Raw genomic sequence first — 25,769 nt, forward strand, 5'->3', positions numbered from 1 at the left:
CACCTGACCTACCTAATCCCATTGGCCAGCACTTGGCCCATAGCCTTGAATGTTATGAAATGCCAAGTGAGGGCAGCACGGTGTCGCAGTGGTTAGCACTGCAGTCTCACGGCGCCGAGCTCCCAGGTTCAATCCCGACTCTGGATCACTGTCCGTGTGGAGTTTGCGCATTCTCCCCGTGTTTGCGTGGGTTTCGCCCCCACAACACAAAGATGTGCAGGGTAGGTGGATTGGACACACTAAATTGCCCCTTAATTGGAAAAAATGAATTGGATACTCTGAATTTATAAAGAAAAAACAAATTAAATGGGAAGTGCTCATCAAGGTACTTTGTAAGGCAACATGCCTCTACTACCCTCCCAGGCACTACATTCTAGACTGTTACTTCTCTCTGGGTAAAAAAGTTTTTTCTCAAATCCCCTTAAAACTCCTGCCCCTCACCTTGAACTTGTGTCCCCTCATAACTGACCCTTCAACTAAGGGGAACAGCTGCTCCCTATCTACCCTGTCCATGCCCCTCAATCTTCACACCCGGTGACAAGTCATGATGACTGTGCGGGGGTGGGTATATATATATATTTTATTCCAAACACAATCAATAATACAAACAATCAACAAACAAATCTAACCAGGTTTCAAACAGTTTGTCATTTACCTTTTTTTCGCCCGAAACTACCCAACCATCTCACCCAATAGCTCCCCCCCCCCCCCCCCCCCCCACCCCCGCCGACAAACAGGTCTTCAAATAGAGGCAGACAGAGCTCCATCTTATATGCAACCCCTCTTCAGACACTCTGAGAGCAAACTTAATCTTCTTCAGTTGTAGCAATTCTGCCATATCCCCCAATATCTTCGACAGCAAGACCAAGCTCCAGCCCAGTAAGATCCGCCGTTGGGCAATCAGAGTGGCGCAGGCCAAAACAATGGCCCTCTAGCAGCTCCAGTAGCTCTGAAACATTGAAAACCACCACTAAAGGGCATGCCACCATCCTCACCCATACAATCTCTGACAGGGTTTTGCAAATCAATGCCCAGAATCCCCCCAACTTCAGACATGCCCAAAACATATGAACATGATTCGCAGGCCCCCTTCCGCACCTCTCGCATTTGTGCTCAAGCTCAGGGAAGAACTCACTCATATGAGCCCGAGTCATATGGGCTCCTTGAACTGTATAAAGGTTAATCCTGGCACAGTGTTATGGGCCAGGGCTTAGAAACTCCAAAGTATATTATGGAGTCCACATGACCTACAACCTTTATGTTGAATTTGGCTAGGATGAACACAAGATTCATCAGTCTTCCTGGACACTTTAATCAAAACAAGCTTTGTTCTAAGAACTTCGTTGACGTATATATATTACCACAAGAGGTTTTATCAATTACAAGCATAAAGACACCACACAGCTACAGTAATCTATCTAAGGGGGAAAATGAATTCCCCCTTAACTGTTCCAGTTGAATAACACATTCCAATAAACCAAAGCAACCCTTTTCAAGGACGTGGCCCAGCATAGTGCATTCTCACTTGACTAAGACTGGTCTTGTTACTGAAATTTTGATCCAATTTTTAACTAACAAATTCATCTCCTTCCGGAAAGCAATTATATATCCAAAGCTGCCACCAAGGTGATTTTTTACTGGAACAGATATTTAAAATGAAAATAAAGAAAGACACTCCTAAACACTTCTTTGCTCAGTCTGTAGTCCACAGCAGTCTAACTGAAAGTGAAACTGAAAAAAACCTCACAACCACAGCTCCACCCACAAAATTACATCACTGAAGCCATGTGACAAGACACAAACCTTTCTTAAAGGGAGACTCCCATGACAACAGGATGATGTTGAATTTACCTGGTGCATAGTTTCACTCCAGCCCCTCCCCGCCCCACAAAGCTCTGTCCACAATTCCTCCTCTCTTTTCCTTCATATCTCCACCACTGACGCCCTCACCATTCAGAACAACCAGCACTAGATATCCACAATCCTCGCTCACCCAGAGCATCCTGAGTTAGCGATTTATCCAATAGCATATACTATGGTAGCTGAGGAAATGAGGGGAGCTGCTTCGGTACAAAATCCCGCATGCACCTGAATATACTCTCCCTCGGCAGCTGGAACTTCCCCTGCAACTCCTCTAGCCTCATGAAACCTCCCTGTACGAACAGATCCCTTACCCGTTCTACCCCTTCCCTATGCCATGTAAGCTGGCCAAAATAAGGTTTTGGTATCTGGGTATTCAGGTGGCCCACGACTGGGCCATGATGCACAAGTGGAACTCGTGCATTTTGGTAGAGGAGGCAAAGGGGGATTTGAAGAGGTGGGCTGCCCTACCACTGTCCTTGACGGTGAGAGTACAGACTGTAAAAATGAATATTGTGCTGAGGTTTTTATCTGTTTTCAGTCCCTTCTGACATTCCTTCTAAAGGCATTCTTTGGGGGGGGGGGGGGGACACATTAATTTCAGAATTTGTAAGGGCAGGAAAGACGCCCAAGATTCAGAGCGCTTTTTGCAGATAAGACGGCAGGTAGGGTGTCCTGTATATTGCACCTGTCCTTGCTGGTATGATTCCCACATATTGGGGGGCCAGTAACGACATACCCCACTCCAAAGTGCCGCCTCAGCTGGTTCCATATCTTTTTTTTTTATAAATTTAGATTACCCAATTATTTTTTCTATTAAGGGGCAATTTAGAGTGGCCAATCCACCTACTCTGCACATTTTTGGGTTGTGGGGGCGAAACCCAAGCAGACACGGGAAGAATGTGCAAACTCCACACGGACAGTGACCCAGAGCCGGGATCGAACCTGGGACCTCAGCGCCGTGAGGCAGTTGTGCTAACCACTAGGCCACCGTGCTGCCAGCTGGTTCCATATCTTGATGGTCGACACCACAATAGGACTATTGGTACATCTACCCAGGGAGAATGGGAGGAGGGCTGTCAAAGCACGCCCCCAGTCAAGTGGCCTCTTCCACCTGCACTCTCTCCGACATCCCTGCCCCACACCAGTGTCTCGCCTTCTCCACATTTGCTGCCCAACAGCAGGTTTGGGAGAGCCTATCTGCAAAAAAGCCCTCTGAATCTTAGGTGTCTTTCCTGCCCTTACAAATTCTGAAATTAATGTGTCCACCCCCCCAAAAGAATGCCTTTACAAGGAATGTCAGAAGGGACAGAAAACAAATAAAAACCTCAGCACAATATTCATTTTACAGTCTGTAATCTCACCGTCAAGGACAGTGGTAGGGCAGCCCACCTCTTCAAATCCCCCTTTGCCTCCTCTACCAAAATACACAAGTTCCACTTATGCATCATGGCCCAGTTGTGGGCCACATGAATACCTAGATTCTGAAATCTTATTTTGGCCAGATTACATGTCAGGGTACCCAAATTTGCACTCTACCCTGGGCATTCATCGGGAATACCTCACTTCTTGCCACATTCAGTTTGCACCCGGAAAAAAATGCCAAACTTCCCTAGTAGTTCCATTATTTTCCCCATACACTCCAGCAGGTTTGAAACATATAACAATAGATCACCGGCATACAATGACACCCAATGCTCCCTACCTCCCCTTACAATGCACTTCCATTCTCTTTATGTCTGAAGCACAATAGCCAATTGCTCAATGGCTAATGCAAAAAACAATGGGGACAGCAGGCAATCCTGCCGTGTGTGCCTGTCCAGACTAAAATATCCCAAATTCATTTTATTCATCCTCATACTTTTTGTTGGGGTGGTATACAGCAACCTCACCAATGAAATGAACGTCGGTCCAAACCCAAACTTCCCCAAGATCTCAAACAGATATCCTCCATTCTACCCAATCAAAGGCCTGCCCTGCGTCCATTGATCTAATGACATCCTGAGCTTTACCCCTAGATGGAGTAATTACCACATAGAACAGCTTCCTGATGTTGCTCGACAACTGCCATCATTAACAAACTCTGTTTGATCCTCAGAGACCACCTCTGGCACACAGCCCTCCAACTGCCTTGCCAACACTTTAGCCAGCAAATTCACATCAGTATTCAGCCGGGGAATGTGCCTACAAGACCCACACTCTATTGGGTCCTTATTCCTTATTTGGGATCAGAGATCAATACTTGCACAAGCTTGGCCGGCAACTCCCCCCACAGCAGTGAGTCATTACACATCCCCAGAGATGGGCGTCAACTTTTCTGAAAACCGTTAATAATATTCTACCAGAAAGCCATCCGGCCCCAGTGCCTCCTCGAATGCATCAACCCAATGCATTCCATTATCTACTGTAACACCATTGGCTTCTCCAATCCCTGCCCCTTCCCTCTCTCCACCTCCAGGAACGCCAACCCGTCTGAGAAACACCCCATCTCCTTGCCCTCCCCCCGAGGCCAGTATCTATACAGTTCCTGATACAAGGCCTTGAATGCCTCATTAATTTTCCCCAGTGGCGTCTCCAATCTTTCTCCCTCATCCTTCACCTGCGCAATCTACCGTGTAGTTGCCTGCTGCCTCAACTGATGGGCTAGCAGCCGACTAGCCTTCTCCACATATTCATAAAGCACCCCCCTCGAGCAATGATGCTGACCTACCACCTTCCCTGTCGACACTACGTCAAATTCCCCCCGTAGTTTCATCCATTCTGCCATCAGCTCCCCAGTCAGGGTCACCGAGTACCATTGATATACTTTTACAATGGCATCCACCAACCTCTGTCTCTAACCTCTCAAGTTTTCCCCTTTGGGCTTGTACGATATAATCTCTGCCTGAACCACTGCCTTCATTGCCTTCATTGCCTCCACAAATGTGACGGGTGAGACATCCCCATTCTGGTTAAGCTCCTTTATCATTGAGGCCACCTTCTCACAAAACTTCTTAGCTGCTGGGAGCACTGAATCAAACCTCCATGTGGATCTCTGGGCCTGGCCTGATTTGGACCTCACGTCCACATAATGTGGCATGTGGTCCGAAATCACTATCATTGCGTATTCCACCCCCTCAATCCCGGAGAGTACACACTTCATCGCCACAAAAAAAAATCAATTTAGCATCCCTCACCGTCCAAATTTATGCAGGGTGAGGAACATGAGGGATTCCGAAGGGAATCCCACTATCAGCTTTCATTTTGAGCGAGCAGCCACTGCCCCCAACTCTGAGTTAAGTGCTGTAAATTTCCAGCTCAGCACTTCAAAATCACTCAAGCGTGAAGGGCAGTGATTGGAATGCACTTAACTCTCTTTGTCCTAGGGCAGCACGGTAGCATGGTGGTTAGCATAAATGCTTCACAGCTCCAGGGTCCCAGGTTCGATTCCCGGCTGGGTCACTGTCTGTGTGGAGTCTGCACGTCCTCCCCGTGTGTGCGTGGGTTTCCTCCGGGTGCTCCGGTTTCCTCCCACAGTCCAAAGATGTGCGGGTTAGGTGGATTGGCCATGCTAAATTGCCCGTAGTGTCCTAAAAAGTAAGGTTAAGGGGGGGGGTTGTTGGGTTACGGGTATAGGGTGCATACGTGGGTTTGAGTAGGGTGATCATTGTTTGGCACAACATCGAGGGCCGAAGGGCCTGTTCTGTGCTGTACTGTTCTATGTTCTATGTGGTTGATGTTTATAAACATTGTGATTCAGTACTTCCTCGTTCACGAAGAAGATGAATGAAGCAAAGCTAACAGCTCGTTTGTGGGAACTGTCAATCACAGCCCACTACCAGAAATGAATGAATGGCTTGAAGCTAATGGACCTGAGGGTTTTAAACACAGGTCACAGCTGTTCCCTTCCCAGGTAAGGACACATGGTGCTTCCAGTTAAGTGTTACAGCTGTAATTCTGTTCACTACCCCTGTCTGGACTGCTCTCTAGCTTCTGGACAGGAATATGTTATATAATGGTCCCTCGGGTAGTCAGGAGGTTCTTGGGGGAATTCATTTAGTTAGGGGTCTCTGGGGGATCCCTCTAGTTTGGGGGTCTCTGTGGGGGAGTCCCTTTAGTAAGGGGCTCTGTGGGGGGGAGGGTTTCCTTAGTTAGGCGATCGTGGGGAGTGCTCCCATTTGAGGGGTCTCTGGGGCGGGGACGCGGGGGGAGGTCTGGTAGTGGAGGGGTGCCCAGGGCGTGCATTGTTGGGAAGAGGGTGGTTCTCAGATGGATTTTTGGGATAACTCCCTTAATTAGTTACCCGAGTGGCCCACTGCGAGGACCATCACATCAGGCTCACGTTTGGTGATACCTGTTGTAATCTGCACCCACATGATTACCTGCCCAGTGGACTGGAGAATCGCGAGGGTCTGGAGAATCTGGTGCTGGGCCTGTTAATGACCGATTTGGATCTATTTACATGCTCCCACTGGTGAGCGAGCCCGAACCCCGATCCTGCTACAAGGGGGGTGTCGGATGGACTGCAGCTGCAGACGGGGGCAGGGCAGATATCTTCGCCTCGCTGATTTCTTGCAGGCAGGTTCTGTAGGAGTGGAGGTCAGCTTCTCCACGCAGTGCCTTGGCGTGGTAGGGTGTTCTCATGGAGTTTTTGTATCTGAGAGGCTTGATTGGAGGTTTTATATAAGCTGGCAGCCATTTATCATGTATTTGAAGGAACTGGTCACCATCAGATGTTGAGAGGGAGTGGGGTGGGGGGTGAAGGGGGTTGGGGGTGTTTTTGCTTTTGGGGTGTTTATTTGTTTTGTATATATATATATATATTAAAAATGTTCAATAAAAATATGTTCAAAATAAGTTATGATTTTCTAAGTATCCTACTATAACTTCCTTAATATGAATTCCAACAATTTACCAATGTCAGATGTTAGGCTACCTGGTCTCTAGTTTTATGCTTGCAGACTCCCTCTGTTCTGTAAACAGGGGGCGGAATTCTCCGACCTCCCGCAGGGTCGGGGAATTGCCCGGGGCCGGGGTAAATCCCGCCCCCGCCGTGGCCAGAATTCTCCACCACCCGTGAATCGGCGGGGCGGGAATCACGCCGCGCTGGTCAGCGTGCCCCCCGCGGCGATTCTCCGGCCCGCGATGGGCCGAAGTCCCACCGCTGACAGGCCAATCCCGCCGACGTGGTTTAAATCACCTCTAGTGCCGGAGGGATTGGCGGCGCGAGCAGGCCCCCGGGGTCCTGGGGGGGGGGGGCGCGAGGCGATCGGATCCTGGGGGGTGCCCCCACGGTGGCCTGGCCCACGATCGGGGCTCACCGATCGGCGGGCAGGCCAGTGCCGTGGGGGAACTCTTTTTCTTCCACCGCCGCCATATTCCCATTATGGGTCCACGGATCAAAAATAATAAAATAAAAAGAAAATAAATGGGAACAAAGGAAATAAACAGGAAGGGCTCTTACAGGACTTCTATAAACAAGTGGCCTCTTACCTTGACTATTTCTTATATCTACCCAAACCTATTCCACAACTTTCAAGCTGTCATACGACCATAAGACATAGGAGCAGATTAGGCCACTCGGCCCATCGAGTCTGCTCCACCATTCAATCATGGCTGATATTTTTCTTATCCCCATTCTCCTGCCTTCTCCCCATAATCCCATAACACCTGATCATCTTTTGCTTCAGACATTTCAGTATATCATCCGTGTTGCAATTTTTCATTGATCAGCCCCATTTGCATTTAGTGAATGTATTTCACATAGAAAAACATCCCAAGTCTTTTTTCAAAACTTTAATCAGAAAGGAAAATGTGGACACTGAACTATAAAATGACACTTAGAAACTTTCCGTTAGATTGCACCCTTAAAGTGAATGGTAGAAAGATTAGAGGGGAGATGAAGACATTTATTTTCACCTAGTGGGGGTCTGGAACATACTGCCTGAAAGGATGGGAGAGTCAGAAATCCTTAACTCATTTAAGAGTTGCCTGGATGTGCACCTCTAGTGGCATAACCAGCAGGGCTCCAGGCCAAATGTTGGTAAGTGCAATTAGGCTAAATGGCTCGTTTTTTGCCAGTGCAGACACTAAGCCAAGTGGCCTCTTTCTGCGTCAACATTTTCAGTGGTCTGAAGTCATATGTTAGCCAGGGAGAGGTGGCAGATTTACTTTGCTAAGGGACAGTAGTGAACCAGATGAGTTTTTGATAATCAATGATAATTTCATGGTTACTGTGACTAGCTTTCAATTCCAGATTTTATTAATTGAGTTTAAATTCAAACTACCATGGTTGAACACTGGTTTGAACTCTTGTATTAGCATAGGCTGCTAGATTCCTAGTTCAGTGATATTACCCTAACACTACCTTTACAGAGGTGGCAGGATGGGAAACTGGCCAACAGACCAGAGGGAGAAATATAGCATGATCAATCCTTTTCTTATCCGACTTCGACAGATACACTTTCAAATAGGGATCAGTGTGTGATAATCAACAATTGAAATCCTGGTTGATTTATACCCACCCTCACATAGTGATACCTTCCGAGGCAGGTTGTGTGAATGAGGAAACGTATTAGCTCACCATACCCACCTATCAGGGGCTGTTTAGCTCACAGGGCTAAATCTGCTGCTGGCTTTGAAAGCAGACCAAGGCAGGCCGGCAGCACGGTTCGATTCCCGTATCAGCCTCCCCGAACAGACGCCAGAATGTGGTGACTAGGGGCTTTTCACAGTATCTTCATTTGAAGCCTACTTGTGACAATAAGCGAGTTTCATTTCATTTTTCATTTCGAAACTCTACCAAACAGCAGGAACTTTCTTCCGGTGGTGGGGGTGCCTCCACACACTGCGGATTAAGACACTGCTTCAGCAAAAATGGGGTTCAAATGGCCCTGTTCAGTTCGGATTTCCCTTAAGTGTGAATCACACAGTGCCCCCTTTTCCCAGGGATGAAAATGGGAGCTGTTGAGAATGGGGGCAGAACTTCTGAATCTGGTCTAACCACCATTTTGAAAGCCCCATGGAGTCTCCATGACTCTGCTTAAGTCCCCCCACAGACCTCTCAGAAAATTCACAGGACCTCCTGACAGAGGGGGATTTAGGGGCAGCAGGGTAGCATGGTGGTTAGCATAAATGCTTCACAGCTCCAGGGTCCCAGGTTCGATTCCCGGCTGGGTCACTGTCTGTGTGGAGTCTGCACGTCCTCCCCCTGTGTGCGTGGGTTTCCTCCGGGTGCTCCGGTTTCCTCCCACAGTCCAAAGATGTGCAGGTTAGGTGGATTGGTCATGCTAAATTGCCCGTAGTGTCCTAATGAAAGTAAGGTTAAGGGGGGTGTTGTTGGGTTACAGGTATAGGGTGGATACGTGGGTTTGAGTAGGGTGATCATGGCTCGGCACAACATTGAGGGCCGAAGGGCCTGTTCTGTGCTGTACTGTTCTATGTTCTATGTCTATGTTCTAGAGGTCTCTCTTCTGGGGGGCATTCTGACAGGGGTCTCTTTTCTGGGGTGGCTTCCTCACAAGAGTCTTTTTTCTGAGAGTCTGTGGGGGGGTCTCCATATTTAGGGGCTCTCTGTGTGGGGGCTCTTTATTTAGGGGGTCTGTGGGAGTCTCCTTATTCAGGGATCACTTGAGGGAGTCTCTTTATTTAGGGGATCTCTGGGTCGTGTCTCTTATTTAGGGGGTGTCTGTAGGGCGACAGGGTGGGGCTGGTCGAGTTACTCCCGTACTTGGGGGGGGGTTGATCCAAAAAACCTTGGTGTGGGGGATTAAATTACCCTGCGGGAGTGTGGTCAGCCACCGCAGGACCTTGCTATCGGGTCACCCCGCTCAAAATGATGGCCCGATAGCAGGATTCCCTCGGAAATGCTTCGTAATCCTCGCCATGCATAAATTTGCATGGCTAAGAATTGAGAATCACTTTCTGATTTCAGCTCCGGCAGCAGAACATATAGTCTCCCAAGAGGAGAATTTTGCCCATTGTCATTACACATAAAGAACAATCATCCCGACAAGGAGATGATTTTTCACGCACCCCCCCCCCCACCCCCATCGCGGCGTGTTTCTTGGCAGTGGGCGTCCGCCCATGGTTGATCGATGGCGGGATCTTCTGGTCCCGCTGTTTTCAATTGGATTTCCCATTAAATCCATCCCCAACCATCAGGAAACCCACTGCTGGGGATTGCACTCGGCGGGACCAGAGATCCCCCTGTCGAGGACAGCCGTCATCTCCCCCAAAGGTATCAGAAAGCACTTGGCTCAAGAGCAATGTACTTAAGAGTGGAAAAAGTAAACTTGGGGAAAAAAATGAATTCCACCATTAAATGACAAAATAAGAAAGACTTTTTCAAATTACCAATGCACTCGTGCAGCCTTTGACATTGCCTGATTCCATCCCGCATTCAGCGCATCTGCTGCTGAAACTCAAATTTATGCCTTAGTTACCCCTTAACTTTTACAACACCCTGCTGGCTGACCCCCTCCCCCCGCCCCACCCTATCACCATCTTCTACGCTCTATAATCTTGAGGTCACCCAGAAAAGTCCCGTTCAATCATCACTTCTGTTCTCGTTGGCCTAGATTAACTGGTGGTCTGTCAACAGCTCCATTTTTAAATTCTCTTTCTTATTTTCAATTTCTTGCCCCGGATCTCACTGCCCCGTGTCTCTCTAACCACCCCAACCTTACAATCCTCTTGAGATTTCTGTGTTTCTCCAATTCTGGCTTCTTGTGCATTCCTGATTTTAATCCTCCACCACTGGGGGTCTTGCTTTAAGCTGCCAAGTTCCTAATACTCAGAATTCCCTCCTTGAACCTTTTCATCCTTTTACCTCTTTAAGGATGTTCCTTAGCACAGAGTTTTTTGAGTCAGCTTTTGATCACCTGACCTAAGTTTTGTTTGATAACACTGCTGTGAAGCACCGTGAGACATTTTATTCACTGAAAGGTGCTCTGCAAGTTGTTGACAGAACACACCTTATTGTACCGATTCCCATGTATTAAGGGCGCGATTCTCTGCTACCCACGACAGGTCGGAGAATAGCGGGAGGGCGTCCCCGACATTTTTCCCGCCCTCCCGCTATTCTCCCCGCCCCCCCCCCACGGCCGCCCCACGACACGAATCGCTGCTCGCCGTTTTTTACAGTGAACAGCGATTCTCCCCAGGCCGATGGGCTGAGTTCCCAGGCCTTTAATGTCGTTTTTACGGCAGCAAACACAACTGCTTGCTGCCGTCGTAAAAACGGCTGCAACATGCCCGTTCTGGGCATCAGGGCCCTGATTGGCACAGTAGTACCACGGCCGTGCCAAGGGGGCATGGGCCCGCGATCGGTGCCCACCGATCGCGGGCAGTGCGTCCATAACGGACGCATTCTTTCTCCCTCCGCCGCCCCGCAGGATCAGTCCGCGGGGCGGCCGAGGGAGATGACGGCCCCACGCATGCGCGGGTTGGAGCCGTCCAATCCGCGCATGCGCGGCTGACGTCATTGTGCGCGTTAGCCGGCGTGACGCTCGGTACGCGGACTTAGCAACAGTCGCTAAGGCCGCGATGCCGTGGTTCACGGGGCCCCGCTGCTAGCCCCGCCCGGGGGGGAGAATCAGGTTCCGGGAGGGGGCGCGGAGGCTGCCGTGACACACGGCCAGTTTCACGGCAGCCTTTACGACTCGCCGCATTTGCAGAGAATCGCGCCCTACATTTCTCATGCCACTCATCTTTGGTCTGTCTGAGTGGTACTGCTAATTAGCACCAGTCAGGCCTATGAATACGTGCAGGTAGCATTACATTGTTCATAGTAATTTCATATAGGACCCTTCCAAGCCTGAAGAAACAGAAATCATTCATACTACTATACGAGCCAGGTTTGAATTCAGATCCCAGAGATGAAAGGTCAATCTTTAATTCATCGCTATACCTCATTGTTCTATTAATTGTATTAAAAGAAAACATCAAATTGTGTAACTACAACTATGGTGCAGCCAGTATGTTTATGTCTTCCTACCTTGGGAAGTTCCTCTATCTGATTGGCATCTAAATAGAGCTCTTCCAAAGACCGTTCAAAATTGAATATCTCCTTTGGTACTTGCTGAAGGCTACAGTGGGAATAATCCAATACTGAGATGACTTCTTCCTCACCCCGGAAACATCGGCAGGGTACCAGGCGACCAATAAGTTTCCTCTTTGTTGTCATCTCCAGACACTGCACTGCAATATCACAAAAAATAGACACCAGTGAATGGGAAAAAAAGGTTAGAACAACTTTAAGAAATTAATAAAATAATTAATCTGTATTTCTGACACAAAATCATACTGACATTTCCCCGCATTCCCATCCCCCGCCTCCCCGCAAAATTTCTGGCACTGTTTTAATTGACCATTCTTCATATGATGATGATTTGTGACATGCTATTCAACCATAGCCACACAGGAACCTATCCTTGGCTGGCATTTGGACTAATAAAGGAGGAAATCATCAAACCACGCAACTCTATGTAGTCGAAGCGTTAACATGCAATATAATGCATTTTTAATCTTGATTTTTAACATTTTCCACTAAAAATACCTGTATTAAAAAAAAAATATATATATATATATACAAGAGAGCCAGGACAAACCATGTTGTTTGTTGCCGGTGCCATGTGCTAGAGATTTGAGGAACAGGGAGAGAGTGCAGATAAACACGTGGCTGCAGGGATGGTGCAGGAGGGAGGGTTTCAGTTACATGGATGATTTGAGCACATTCTGGAGAAGGTGGGGCCTGCACAGACAGGACAGTTTTTACCTGAACCAGAGGGACACCAATATCCTGGGAGGGAAATTTGCTACGGCTCTTCGTGGGGGTTTAAACTAATTTGTCAGGGGGCTGGGAAAACGAGCTGTAGTCCAGAAGCCAGTGTTGAGAGTAGTGAGGTACTGAGGAGGGTATCAAGGTTGCAGGAATGTACCAGCAGACAGGAAGGTGGGTTGAAGTGTGTCTACTTCAAAGCAAGGAGCATCCGGAATAAGTTAGGTGAACTTGGAGCATGGATTGGTACTTGGGACTACAATGTTGTGGGCATTACGGAGACATGGTTAGAACAGGGACAGGAATGGTTGTTGGAAGTTCCGGGGTATGGATGTTTCAGTAAGAGTAGGGAAGGTGGTAAAAGAGGTGGAGGTGTAGCATTGTTAATCAAGGATAGTTTAACGGCTCCAGAAAGGCAGTTCGAGGGGATCTGCCTACTGAGGTAATATGGGCTGAAGTTAGAAATAGCGGTCACATTGTTAGGAGTTTTCTATAGGCCCACAAATAGTAATAGAGATGTGGAGGAAGAAATTGCAAAACAGATGATGAATAGGTGTGGAGGTCTCAGGGTAATTGTCATGGGTGACTTTAACTTTCCAAATATTGATTGGAACCTCTTTTGGTCGAACAGTTCGGATGGGGCAGTTTTTGTACAGTGTGTGCAGGAGGGTTTCCTGACACAATATGTGGGTAGGCCGACAAGAGGTGGGGTCACATTGGATTTGGTACTGGATAATGAACCAGGCCAAGTGTTAGATTTGTTTGTGGGAGAGCACTTTGGAGATAGTGACCACAATTTGGTGTCTTTCACTATTGCAATGGAGAGGGATAGGCATATGGCAGGGCAAGGTTTATAATTGGGGGAGGGGTAATTATGATGTGATTAGGCAAGAATTAGGGAGCATAAGATGGGAACAGAAACTGTCAGGGAAAGGCACAAATGAAAAGTGGAGCTTGTTCAAGGAACAAATACTGCGTGTCCTTGATAGGAATGTCCCTGTCAAGCAGGGAGGAAATTGCCGTGTGAGGGAATCATGGTTCACAAAAGAGGTTGAATGTCTTGTCAAGAGGAAAAAGGAAGCGTATGTAAGGACGAGAAAACAGGGTTCAGTTGGGTAGCTTGAGGGTTACAAGGTAGCAAGGAATGAGCTGCAAAAAGGGCTTAGAAGAGCTAGGAGGGGGCATGAGAAGTCCTTGGCGGATTGGATCAAGGAAAACCCCAAGGCTTTTTGCTCTTATGTGAGAAATAAAAGAATGGCCAGGGTGAGGGTAGGGCCGGTCAAGGAGAGTAGGGGGAACTTGTGCATGGAGTCAGAAGAGATAGGAGAGGCATTGAATGAATACTTTTCTTCAGTGTTCACCAAGGAGAAGGGCCAAGTTTTTGAGGATGAGAGTGTGATACAGGTGGGTAGGCTGGAGGAGGTAGAGGTTCTGAGGAGGGATGAATTAGCAATTTTGAAAAACCTTAGGGTCGACAAGTCCCCTGGGCCAGATGGAATATATCTTAGGATTCTTTGGGAGGCAAGAGATGAGATTGCAGAGCCTTTGGCTTTTGGGTCCTCACTGTCCACGGGGATAGTGCCAGAGGACTGGAGAATGGCGAATGTTGTTCCTCTGTTCAAGAAAGAGAATAGGAATGACCCTGGTAATTATAGGCCAGTTAGTCTTACTTCGGTGGTCGGTAAGTTAATGGAAAAGGTCCTGAAGGATAGGATTTATGACCATTTGGAAAAAAGCAGCTTAATCCGGGATAGTCAACATGGATTCGTGAAGGCTACGTCTTGCCTCACAAATTTGATTGAATTCTTTGAGGAGGTAATTAAGTGTGTAGATGAAGGTAGAGCAGTTGATGTCATATACATGGATTTCAGTAAGGCGTTTGATAAGGTTCCTCATGGTCGGCTCATGAAGAAAGTAACGTGTGGGACAGAGGGAAATTTGGCCAATTAGATAAGGAACTGACTATCACATAGAAGACAGAGGGTGGTGGTGGATGGAAAATGTTCAGACTGGAGAGCAGTTACCAGCGGTGTACACAGGGATCAGTGCTGGGTCCTCTGCTATTTGTGATTTTTATCAATGACTTGGAGGAAGGGGCTGAAGGGTGGGTCAGTAAATTTGCTGATGACACCAAGGTTGGTGGAGTAGTGGACGAGGTGGAGGGCTGTTGTAGGCTGCAAAGAGACATTGGTAGGATGCAGAGCTGGGCCGAAAAATGGCAGATGGAGTTTAACCCTGATAAGTGCAAGGTGATTCATTTTGGTAGAAACTTTGAATGCGGATTACAGGGTCATCGGCAGGGTTCTGAGGAATGTGGAGGAACAGAGAGATCTTGGGGTTCATGTCCACAGATCTCTGAAGGTTGCCACTCAAGTGGATAGAGCCTGAAGAAGACCTATAGTGTGTTAGCGTTTATTAACAGGGGGCTTGAGTTTAAGAGCCACGGGGTTATGCTGTAACTGTACAGGACCCTGGTGAGACCACATTTGGAGTATTGTGTGCAGTTCTGGTCACCTCATTATAGGAAGGATGTGGAAGCATTGGAAAGGGTGCAAAGGAGATTTACCAGGATTGCCTGGATTGGAGGGTAGGTCTTAGGAGGAAAGGTTGAGGGAGCTAGGGCTTTTCTCATTGGAGCGAAGGAGGATGAGAGGCAACTTAATAGAGGTTTTTAAGATGATGAGGGGGATAGATAGAGTGGACGTTCAGAGACTATTTCCTCGGGTGGATGTAGCTGTTACAAGGGGGCATAACCATAAGGTTCGGGGTGGGAGATATAGGAGGGATGTCCGAGGTAGGTTCTTTACTCAGAGAGTGGTTAGGGTGTGGAATGGACTGCTTGCTGTGATAGTGGAGTCGGACGCTTTAGGAACTTTCAAGCGGTTATTGAATAGGCACATGGAGCACACCAGAATGAAAGGGAGTGGGATAGCTTAATCTTGGTTTTGGACAAGGCTCGGCACAACATCGAGTGCCAAAGGGCCTGTTCTGTGCTGTACTGTTCTATGTTCTATGTTCTAAGCTGAGTGATGTGGTTCAAGATTTCTACCAACCTTTGTGGAAAGAAATTGTTTCTTGACATCACCCCAAGCTCTATTTTAAAGTAGGACCCTGGACTCCCAATCAGAGGAAAGAGATTTGTTCCATCAACTCTGTTAGCCATCTTAAAGACCTCAATTTGACCACTCCTTAATCTGCCATAGTGATATGAACACAGGCTTAGTCTATAGGATTTGTCCACGTAATTTAATCCTTTTAGCCCCAGTAACATTCTGATAAATCTTCTCTGCACCCTCTCCAGTATTTCCTGAGGTTTGATGCCCAGAATTGTATGTAGAACTCTAACTAGGGTCTAACCATATCTTTATGTGACTTCCATCCCTTTGTATTCCTTGAGATAAAGGCCAATATTCCATTAGTCTATTTGACAATAATAATCTTTATTGTCATAAGTAGGCTTACATTAACACTGCAATTAAGTTACTATGAAAATTATGTTTTGTACCCTTTACATGAACCCCTAAATCTCTATGTTCCTCCACAGTTCCTAGCTTCTCGCCATTTAGAAAATATTCTGATCCTTTTTAGGTAGGTCCAAAGTCAATGACCTTGTACTTCCCCACATTGAGCTCCATCTGCCACAATTTTATCCACTCACTTAATGATGTGGAGATGCCGGCGTTGGACTGGGGTGAGCACAGTAAGAAGTCTTACAACACCAGGTTAAAGTCCAACAGGTTTGTTTCAAACACTAGCTTTCGGAGCACTGCTCCTTCCTCAGGTGAATCTGTATAGGTCCTTTCATAACGTTCTGCTCCTAACCTGAGTATTTACTGTTGCAGCTAACTTGGTGTTGTCAGTAAACCTGGACATGTAATTCTACACCTTCATCTAATTCATTTATAAATGGTGAAACTGAGTCTCGAGTACAGATCCCTGGAGGCAACATTAATCACATGTCATCAACTGGATTACATACTGACTATCCCTACTCTCTTCTCTACCTCCTAACCATTCCTTATTCCTGTTAGTAGGTTACCTTCAATTCCAGATACTCTTAACATGTGGAACTTATTGAATAGGTAAGAGAAGTCCATATAAATGACATCCATAAATATATTGTCTGTGAACACTGCTTCCCAATAGAGTGCAGAATTTGTCTTAAATTCTGGAAATATAGGGTGGAATTGTATGGGGCCTACAAGAATGGCAAAGGAGGCTGGGATGGGGCCGGAAAAAGGCAAGAGAAGGTGGCTTGCCTGTTGCCTTTCTGTCGCAATGGCATTCTGCCAGAATTGATGAAGATAAGGAATGGTCTGTCTGGCCAGAGGCCAATTTTGCCACTCAGTCTCCTCTTTCTGCTGTTGCCAGCATTTTACCAGCTAAGCATGGCCCACTGACTCAGGGGCAGACCACCTAGTGAATCCTGATGGCCTCCATGTGAGCTCAGGAGAAGCAGCTCTCCTGATCCAGCACCTTGAAGGGGACTTCTGGCAGCAATAGCTACCTCCGCGGCAACAACAACCCACCCTCACCAACCACTCCCTCCGCTATCTGGGCATACCTCATTGGCCTCGGACACCCTTGACCCACTCCCCCCCCCCCCCCACCCCATCCCCCGACCTCCACCACCCCTGTAACCTCTTAACCCCAGAAGAATTAAGGGCAAATTTGCATGGCTAATCCACCTAACCCACTCATCTTTGGACTGTGGGAAGAAACCGGAACACCCGGAAGAAACCCACGCAGACATGGAGAGAACGCGTAAACTCCACAGTCACCCGAGGGTGGAATTAAACCTGGGTCCCTGGCGCTGTGAGACAGCAGTGCTAACCACTGTGCCACTGTGCTGCAGAGAACTAAGACCCACCGGTCTTCTGATTAGACAGCAGCGCTTGCAGGTGGGATTTCCTCCTTTAAAGAGGATGTCACGACATTTAGAGTAACTACAGCCCAATCACTTCAACTCACATTCATGAAACTAATTCAAAGATTTCCAATTCCCGCAAGTGATCAATCTATTGTAAAAACAAAGTTATTTTCAGTAACCACATCAAAAATAGATAATGGGCGGGGCAGCGGGGGCGGGATTCATGTCACCCCCCCCCCCCATTCTCCGGCACGGTGGGGGTCGGAGAATCCCACCCATGTTTTTCCAAAGCTTCATAATTACCTTAGCTGTAATAGCAATCCTTGGGAAATGTCAACAAATAACTCGATTGAAACTGCAGGAAAAGAATCATAGAGTTGTGCAGCACAGAAAGAAGCCTTTGGCCCATCGCATCAATTATCAAGCACCTACCTATTCTAATCCCATTTTACAGCACTTGGTCTGTAGCCTTGCATGCGATGAATTTAGTGCTGATCTAAATACTTCTTAAAAGTTGGGAGGTTCCCCCCTTTCAGGCAGTGTGTTCCAGATTCCAACCAACCTCTGGGTGAAAAAGTATTTTCTCACATCTCTTCTAAACCTCCTACCCATTACCTTAAGTCTATGCCCCTTGGTTTTTGACTCTTCCACTCAGGGGAAATGTACCTTCCTGTCCACCCTATCTATGTCCCTCATAATATTATGCACCTCAATCAGGTCCCCCCACAGCCTTAATGCATCAGGAAAACAACCCCAGCCTATCTAATCTCTCTTGACAGCTGAAATGATCCAGCCCAGGTAACGTCCTGGTGAATCTCCTCTGCACCCTCTCCAGTGCAAGCACCCCCTTTCTATAGTGTGGTGATCAGAACTGCACAATGTTTTCTTTCAACCTATACCAGACAGACTGTCAATTAACGCCATCCAGCAGACGGTTTTTCTTAATCTCTGTCAGCTTCAGCCACCTTTTTCATGTTTAAAGAGTTGGAAGTATTAAAAACTTTGGATCATGATACTCAAACAGATCTTACCCACCTTTCACAAATGTTTATGTCTGCTCCTTAATCTGTGACTCCCATAATGTGGGTTAAAGTCCTTGCAAGCGTGAAGCTTGGAAACATTTGAACTCAGCAATAATTTAAAATAACCCTGTTGCATTAGCGTTTCCTGCCTGTGTATTGCATACCCACCTTCCCCCACCAGCAAAAATAATTGCTACCAAAAATGGGGACAGGACTTCCACATTAAGGTCCTGTTCACCACTTTTACCGGTCTTTGGGGTGGCTTACGTTTAGGGTTGACTCCGTGAAAATCCAGCCCTATGACGCTATGTGATGATATTTCCAGTTTTTCTAATAACTGTTTTTGTTATAAATAAAACATTGATATCAGTTTACACGCCTGATATACCTTAAACCACATTAATAATGAAAAAAATGTCTTATGGGGAAAGGTTGTGTAAATTGGGCCGATACTCACTGAAGTTCAGAAGAATGAGAGGTGATCTTATTGAAACATATAAGATTTTGAGGGAGCATGACATCAAATGGCAGGAGAATGTTTCCTCTCATGGCGGAATATAGAAGAGTTTAAAAGAGATGGAGATGAGGAGAAAATTCTTCTCTCAGAGGGTTATTATTAGTATTTGCAATTCTCTTCCATGCACAACAGTGGAGGCTAGGTCCCTGAATAAATTCAAGGCTGAGTTAGAGAGATATTTGATTGACAAGGGAAGTCAAGGGTTCCGGGCGACAGGTCAAAAAGTGACATCAAGACCACAATTAGATCAACCATGATCTTACTGAATAGCAGTGCAGGCTTGATGGGCTGAATGCCCAGCTCCTATTTCATATGATCTTCTGACTTTTTCCTCCAAATATTCTTGGTTTGTTAGACAGGACTTATCGTTTACAAATTCATGTTGGCCTACGTCAACATTCAAGATCATGGAGAAATGGTTGAAGGAAAAGCGGTTGAAAGATCACAGATGTGGTGAGAAGCATTTACTCATGCAGAAGGTAAAACAACAGCATGAATTGGATGGGCCCAGTTGCTAGTTACCATGTAGCAACTTGTCTGTATTTAGTAATACAGTTACTATGGAGCTGCTGGTAAACCTATTCCACTAAGTAACAGTATCTGCTACATGGATCATAGGATTACAATATTTCCTACTTTTCATCAATAAATAAAGAAACATGGGTGGCACAGCGGTTAGCACTGCTGCCTCATGGTGCCGAGGTCCCAGGTTTGTGTGGAGTTTACACATTCTCCCCGTGTCTGCGTGTGTCTCGCCGCCACAACCCAAAGATGTGCAGGATAGGTAGATTGGGCACGCTAAATTGCCCCTTAATTGGAAAGAAAAATAATTGGATATTCTAAATTTATTTTTAAAAATAAATTAATAAAGAAACAGTGGTAGGATATTCCACCTGTTGAGCATGTTCCATAAAAAAAGGAGAAAATATTGAAAGGAAGAATCTGAGACTATTTAAAGGGAAACATTCTACTCAGATCATTAAAATAAACATTTGTCCAAATGGGAAATCAGTAACTTTTCTACAAACACATTGAACTGTTATATAGATAAAAAAAACATTGTTCCTCAGTTGCGATGAGATGCTGTTTGTCAACTCGCAGCCTAACTGGGCTTACACAGAACATGTCGTGCTGTAATACACTACAATCTAATTCTCCTTGGCATTTTGCCTTCCTCGTGGGAGTTGCCAAAACACCTGCTATGCAAAAGTGTTTTTAATATTGAAATATGTGTCGCGTGGCGAATATCAGTTCTTGGTGCTGTGAAATAAAGTCTGCCTTTACTAATCATTTATCAACCACAGTTATATCAAACATGCAAACTGAATATATGTTTTATTTATAATATAAAACAAAAATTCAAAATGCCGGAAACACACATCAATCAGCATTTGCAAAGACAAAAGGTAAGTTCTTATTTCAGGTGAAATCCCTTGTCGGGATTACTTATGGTGGAAGATTACAGCCAAAAGGTTAATTTGTTGAATCTCTCTCCAGATGTCGATGAACATATGTATTTCCAGAATTTAAGGAAGAATTCTGTGTTCTTGTGTTCCAGCAGGGAGCAGTGCTCACAGAGAATGCACGCTGCTAGACACTGAATCGTTATTCATATATAAATGCAAGTTAGGGGTTGGAATGGTCTCTTATTACTCCAAACTTTCCAAAATGTTACACAATAAGCGGATTAAAAGCAGCATTGCCATGTTCATAGGAAATACTCTTGTAAAACAACCATCTGGTAGTTGAGTAATGAATGGGTCGACAAATCTGGACAGGTATTTCAGTTTTACTTTACCTTTCGGGGGAAACTTTGAGTGATTTTTTCCCAAGTGAACAAAATAAATAAATCCGTGATGGGAAAGATTATACATCAACTGTGGAGTGAATGGCCAGGATTCTCCGAAATCCCGGCCAAGTGTTGACGCCGGTTGAAACACCGGAGTGCTGTACGCCAGCGTCAACGAGCCTCCTGGCCCAGCAATTCACCAGTGTTTAGGAGGCTAGCATGGCGCTGGAGTACTGCGCGCTGCACCGGCGGTGAAAGGCGGCCCTGCACGGCTGGCGCAGGTCCGTGCATGCGCGCGACGACCGTCTCCGCGCCGGCTCATGCGCGTGGCTGCCTTCTCCGTGCCAGCGCCGAGCAACATGTCGGGGCCCGCTCCAGATCACAGCCGCCTGCCGATCGGAAGTCCCCGATCGCGGGCCTGAACCCCGTGGAGGCCTCCCCGGTGTCAGATCTCCCCCGCCCCCCCACCAGGACGCCCACCGTGGCCGCAGGTCCGACCTCCCGCTGGGTGGTACCAGGTTGGAACCACGCCAGCGGGACTCAACGGAACTTGGCGGGGTTTGGCTGGTCGCCCACGGAGAATCGACGTGGGGGCCTATTTCACCGGCTCCCGACCGTCGCCGCGGCAGCCGCACGGGCATGATTGCCGCCAATTCCCCGGTCAACGGAGAATCGCGGCCCGGCATCGGAGCGGCGTGGCGGGATTTCCCGCTTCTCTGTTGATTCTCCGACCCGGCGCGGGCTCGGAGAATCCTGCCTAATGTCTTTTGGATTACTGAACGTTGATCTGCTTTTATACTCCTCCACATTGTCCTATGGCAGTTTAAATTATTGTACCATGTGACCATGTCAATCTCTACAATCCAGGATATGGTATTTAAAGTTGGTATTCGCCCAATGATGAATCTTCTTAAAAAGGATGGGCAGCATTTTCCATTTTGAGACCGGACTGAATGCGGGTCCCAATCCATTACACTGTTGAGAGCAGTCATCCAACATCAATTTAGCACAGATTGGCAATAAGAGGCTCTCCAGCATGGAAGGAACTGCAGCCTGCTTCAGCTGGTAAGGGAGGGAGAGGGCATCTCCATCTTCAGGCACCATCTTGGCAAGTTGTAAGGGTTTTGAAATAAAAAATGGCCAGAGCTGCCTGATCACTATTGTTGAAGGGAACCCCTCAACACCTGCCAGTGGTGGTTAAGTAGCTGTTTTGCTGCCCAAAAATCAGTTGTGGGCAGGATAGTAGTGCCGACAAACCAACATGCTTGTCCGTGCTGCAAAATTACCCACTTACCTCCCTCCATTCCTGCCCTTGTCGAAATCTGAGAACCCTGACTGACATTTCTCTCATTGCCAAAGTGGACAGCGGAAACAAGTGTCAACACAAGTTGAACTTCAAAATTAGTTAAAAAGACAGAAAACCTTATTTGAAAATTAAATTAAAACAGTCTACAATTATACTGTGTCTGTAGTGTCGAATTATTTTTAAATGGAAGAATAAAAACAGATGAAAAACTTACAAATTGAGAATCTGAAAGACGAGAATGTAAAAGCAAAAAGGGAAAATAGTACCAATAGCAATATTTTTGAATTTTGATGTAAAATTAACTTTCATGTTTAAGATAGTAGCATGCGGTTAATATTACAGTAACAAGCCTACTGCTGATGCCTGAAGAATTTAATAGCATTATATCTGTGCTTATTTCAATGGTGCAGAGCCTGAAAACAAACAAACCACTTGGTTTAAAGATACAATGGCCTGGACTTAGCAGTTCTAAAGAAACTGTCAGTGTTCGCCATCATTACTCTGTGAAACTAACAGCACCTTGTGACATTCTCACCTGTGTGTTTAAATTCAGAAACCGAGAAGATACTGTGCAGGATTCTCTGGTTGATAAACAAAGGGTTATGATTTAACAGGGAAATTTCTGTGTGTCATTTGTGCTGGGTTTGCTGGGAGTTTCCCCCCGGCTCTGTCTAAAGACACTTAAGCACTTGGGGCTCGATTGAATAGCGATGCTGCGTCCGAAAAGTACAGCGTGGTCGATAGAAGCCAGGAGACCCCACTCCCGGGATCTAACCAGCTCGCAAGCCTCGCGAGATCTCATCAGATCTTGCGAGACATTGCAATGCAAATTCCGCCCTCACTTTTTGGCAAATCTGCAGATTAAAGCGAAACAGCTAGTCTCATTTTAATACTCAGTTTCCCAAGGTACCCGAGGAGTTAGGATCTATCCGCTTCGCCGTGGAGACCTTGCATGAGCACCGTTCAATGCTGGTCTCCACAAAGGGGAACGAGGTGGAATGGCTCGTGGGGGTCTCCCAGGGGGTCGGAGGCCCCAGATGCATACCCTTTGGGCAGGGTGGAATCCGGGCACCCTGGCAGTACCACCTGGCAGGGGCACTGTCAGGATGCCAGGTTGGCACTGCCAAGGTGCAAGCTGGCATTTATGGCATGGTAGTGCTCGGGCCTCCTGATCTCTCACTACACTGAGGAGGTCCACCCTCTACCCGATCACCAAATACGATTTTGGCGTTGGGAAGCAGAGAATCCTGCCCCACACCAGGGAAATCACTAAATATTTTGGCCAGCTTTCTTCAAGGTCAGTGGGAAACACCAGGCACTTTAGCAACTGTCAAAATGAGATAAATTGTTGAACAATGCATGAAAAGGTTGATACTGTAGCTGTCATGAGTGAGTTTAATGATGAATCTGGGAATAGTTTTTCCTCAGTTCACTGTTTTTAGTGAAAAAGTGAAGGTGAGTATATTTTTTAACTCAGAAGGAACATTGGGGTAGAAATTTAGGCACTTCCCATTCTTGGTTTCACAGCACCTCTGGGTCCTCTCACCACACTTTAATGGTGAGACCAAAGGCCTCCCCGAAGTTGGGTTTCGGGTCCCATTTGAATGATGCCAATGTGGAATGAACAGCCAGCCAGCAAAGAGGAAATCAGGAATGGCTGCTGCCATCAAAGCAGCTGTCAAAGTAAGTGAAGGTTAGGAGAGAAGAGGCCTAAAGCACGGGTCTGAGGCCGAGGGAAACGATCGGAGGCCGTGAGCTGGGATTGGAAGCAGGTTTAAAGGATTGACTTCAGTTGGTGGATGGAGTGAGTGGGTGGTCTTGAGAAGTACGAAAAATATGTAATTTCCTTTCCTTCATGAATCACAACGCATTTCTGCCTGGATACTTCTGCCTGCCCTGTGCCCACTATATTGGGGAGTTAGTATGCTGATTAGTGCTGGAAAAATAGGTTTTGTGGGTCAAATTTATAGACCCCTGTTTCGTACGTATAATTATTTTCTTGAAAAAAAAATAGAAACAGATAAAATGTATCTCTGGATCTCCAAAATGGAAGAGGTATCACATTCTCAAGCATCAAAATCTCTTTCAAAGTTATTTGGTCGAAGCAATTTAAAAATGAAATGAGCATGCTTCCCTTGCCATCGCATTTTACCAGACTTGTTCCCATGGAGACACCCTTATGTATCCCTCCATTGAATATGTCCTTCATTATTCAGATGAAAAACAAGTATGTGGGAGGGAAACTGGTCTTCGTCAGTCGTGTGAATTCATTTTATACCATGCGCAATCTCTTTTTCCACTGACCATTGGCCTACCACACCCAGGCCGAAAATAGCAAGGATTGTAGGTTTTCTTTCCGAAAGGATATTCAATTCCGATTTTATGACAATCTTCATGATAACCCCATGGTTACATTTACATGTATATCTGTTATTTTCTGCCTCCAGGGACAGGCTCTAAATCAATAAGATTCTTGAATGACTGACCTGGTGAGTAGCTAAGGTCACTTCTCAGTGCCTGATTCGTGGTTTGTATCATGAACGTACCTTCTCTCAGTAGGACCATATCCAAGAGTAAAATGCCGCAGGTACTTTTTCACAAGTACCACTTACTAGATGTAAATTTAAAATGTAAAGCCAGTGCTTCAGTTTCTGCTTGCTGAGACTGGACTGGGACCCAAACCTTGCCACTCTGAGATGCAAAAGTACTGCCACTAAATCAGTTACCACTGTCACTGTCAAGATGAGAGTACCACACTAAGTTTTACTGACAACAGCTTTTTATTTCCTGCTTTTAAACTAAAGCTTTTAACCAGTACTGACATTTGCCTTGTCATGGGGATTGGGATGGGGGTGGAGATGGTGCTTTACAAAGGTTTCACATTTTGAAAGGCGATAATAATTACCGACTTAAACTGGTGTCAAATCTGCACACGTACGATCAGGAAAAGGCATGTTTGAAATAAGTAATATAAAAAATGACACTGGATTATTATAAAGGTCGCAAAACACTGATGTATGAGCCATATGGCAATTCAGAAATCAGCTTTCTGTGCTTTATATACAGCAAAGTCTTGTATAATATATGAGTAGTCAAGTGGTACTTAGTTCATAAGAACTGAATTTCATTTTCTCCCTCTCCCACCTCAGCCTTGACTGTGGGAGGATGAGTGGGGTAGGTGAGAAGGGGGAGGTCAGAGCCCACTGCAGACTGCAGCACAACCCTCCATTATGTATTTTATTATCACACACTTGCAGAACCTGCCCTCACTCTCTTATGCTTGCTCGCTGACAAATATTCTCTTGCAATTGTTCACACCCATTTTCTGACATACTGGGCGGGATTCTCCGACCACGGGGTGGGTCGGAGAATCGCCGGGCCGGGCGCGATTCACGTGACACCATCCCGCCGATTCTCCGGTCACCGGAGAATCGGTGCCATTGGCGCCGGCATGGTCGGCGCAGTCGGGGGCCGCTCTATGCGCCCCCCAACCCCCCCCCCCCCCCACACCCCCCCGTGATTCTCCACCCGGGATGGGCCGAGTAGCCGCCAAGAAAGCCCGAGTCCCGCCAGCCCTGTTCACATGTGGTCTTAACCGGCGGGACCTCGGTGTCCATCCTGCGGGGGACGGTCTGTGGGGGGGGGG

General features: G+C 46.7%; 1 protein-coding gene across 4 annotated transcripts in view; it reads right to left on the reverse strand.

The window, feature by feature from the left end:
* lrrc7 (leucine rich repeat containing 7) overlaps nucleotides 1–25,769 on the reverse strand; it is a 1,013,254-nt gene that overhangs the window by 373,921 nt on the left and 613,564 nt on the right. For all 4 annotated transcript variants that reach the window (XM_038794406.1, XM_038794408.1, XM_038794407.1 and 1 more), the window contains one exon: nucleotides 11,837–12,039. In XM_038794406.1, coding sequence (XP_038650334.1) covers nucleotides 11,837–12,025 — 189 coding nt within the window. In that variant the 5' untranslated portion in view covers nucleotides 12,026–12,039. The remainder of the gene's footprint in view (nucleotides 1–11,836; nucleotides 12,040–25,769) is intronic.

Source organism: Scyliorhinus canicula, chromosome 4, assembly GCF_902713615.1.
Source record: "Scyliorhinus canicula chromosome 4, sScyCan1.1, whole genome shotgun sequence".
Classification (NCBI taxonomy): domain Eukaryota; kingdom Metazoa; phylum Chordata; class Chondrichthyes; order Carcharhiniformes; family Scyliorhinidae; genus Scyliorhinus; species Scyliorhinus canicula.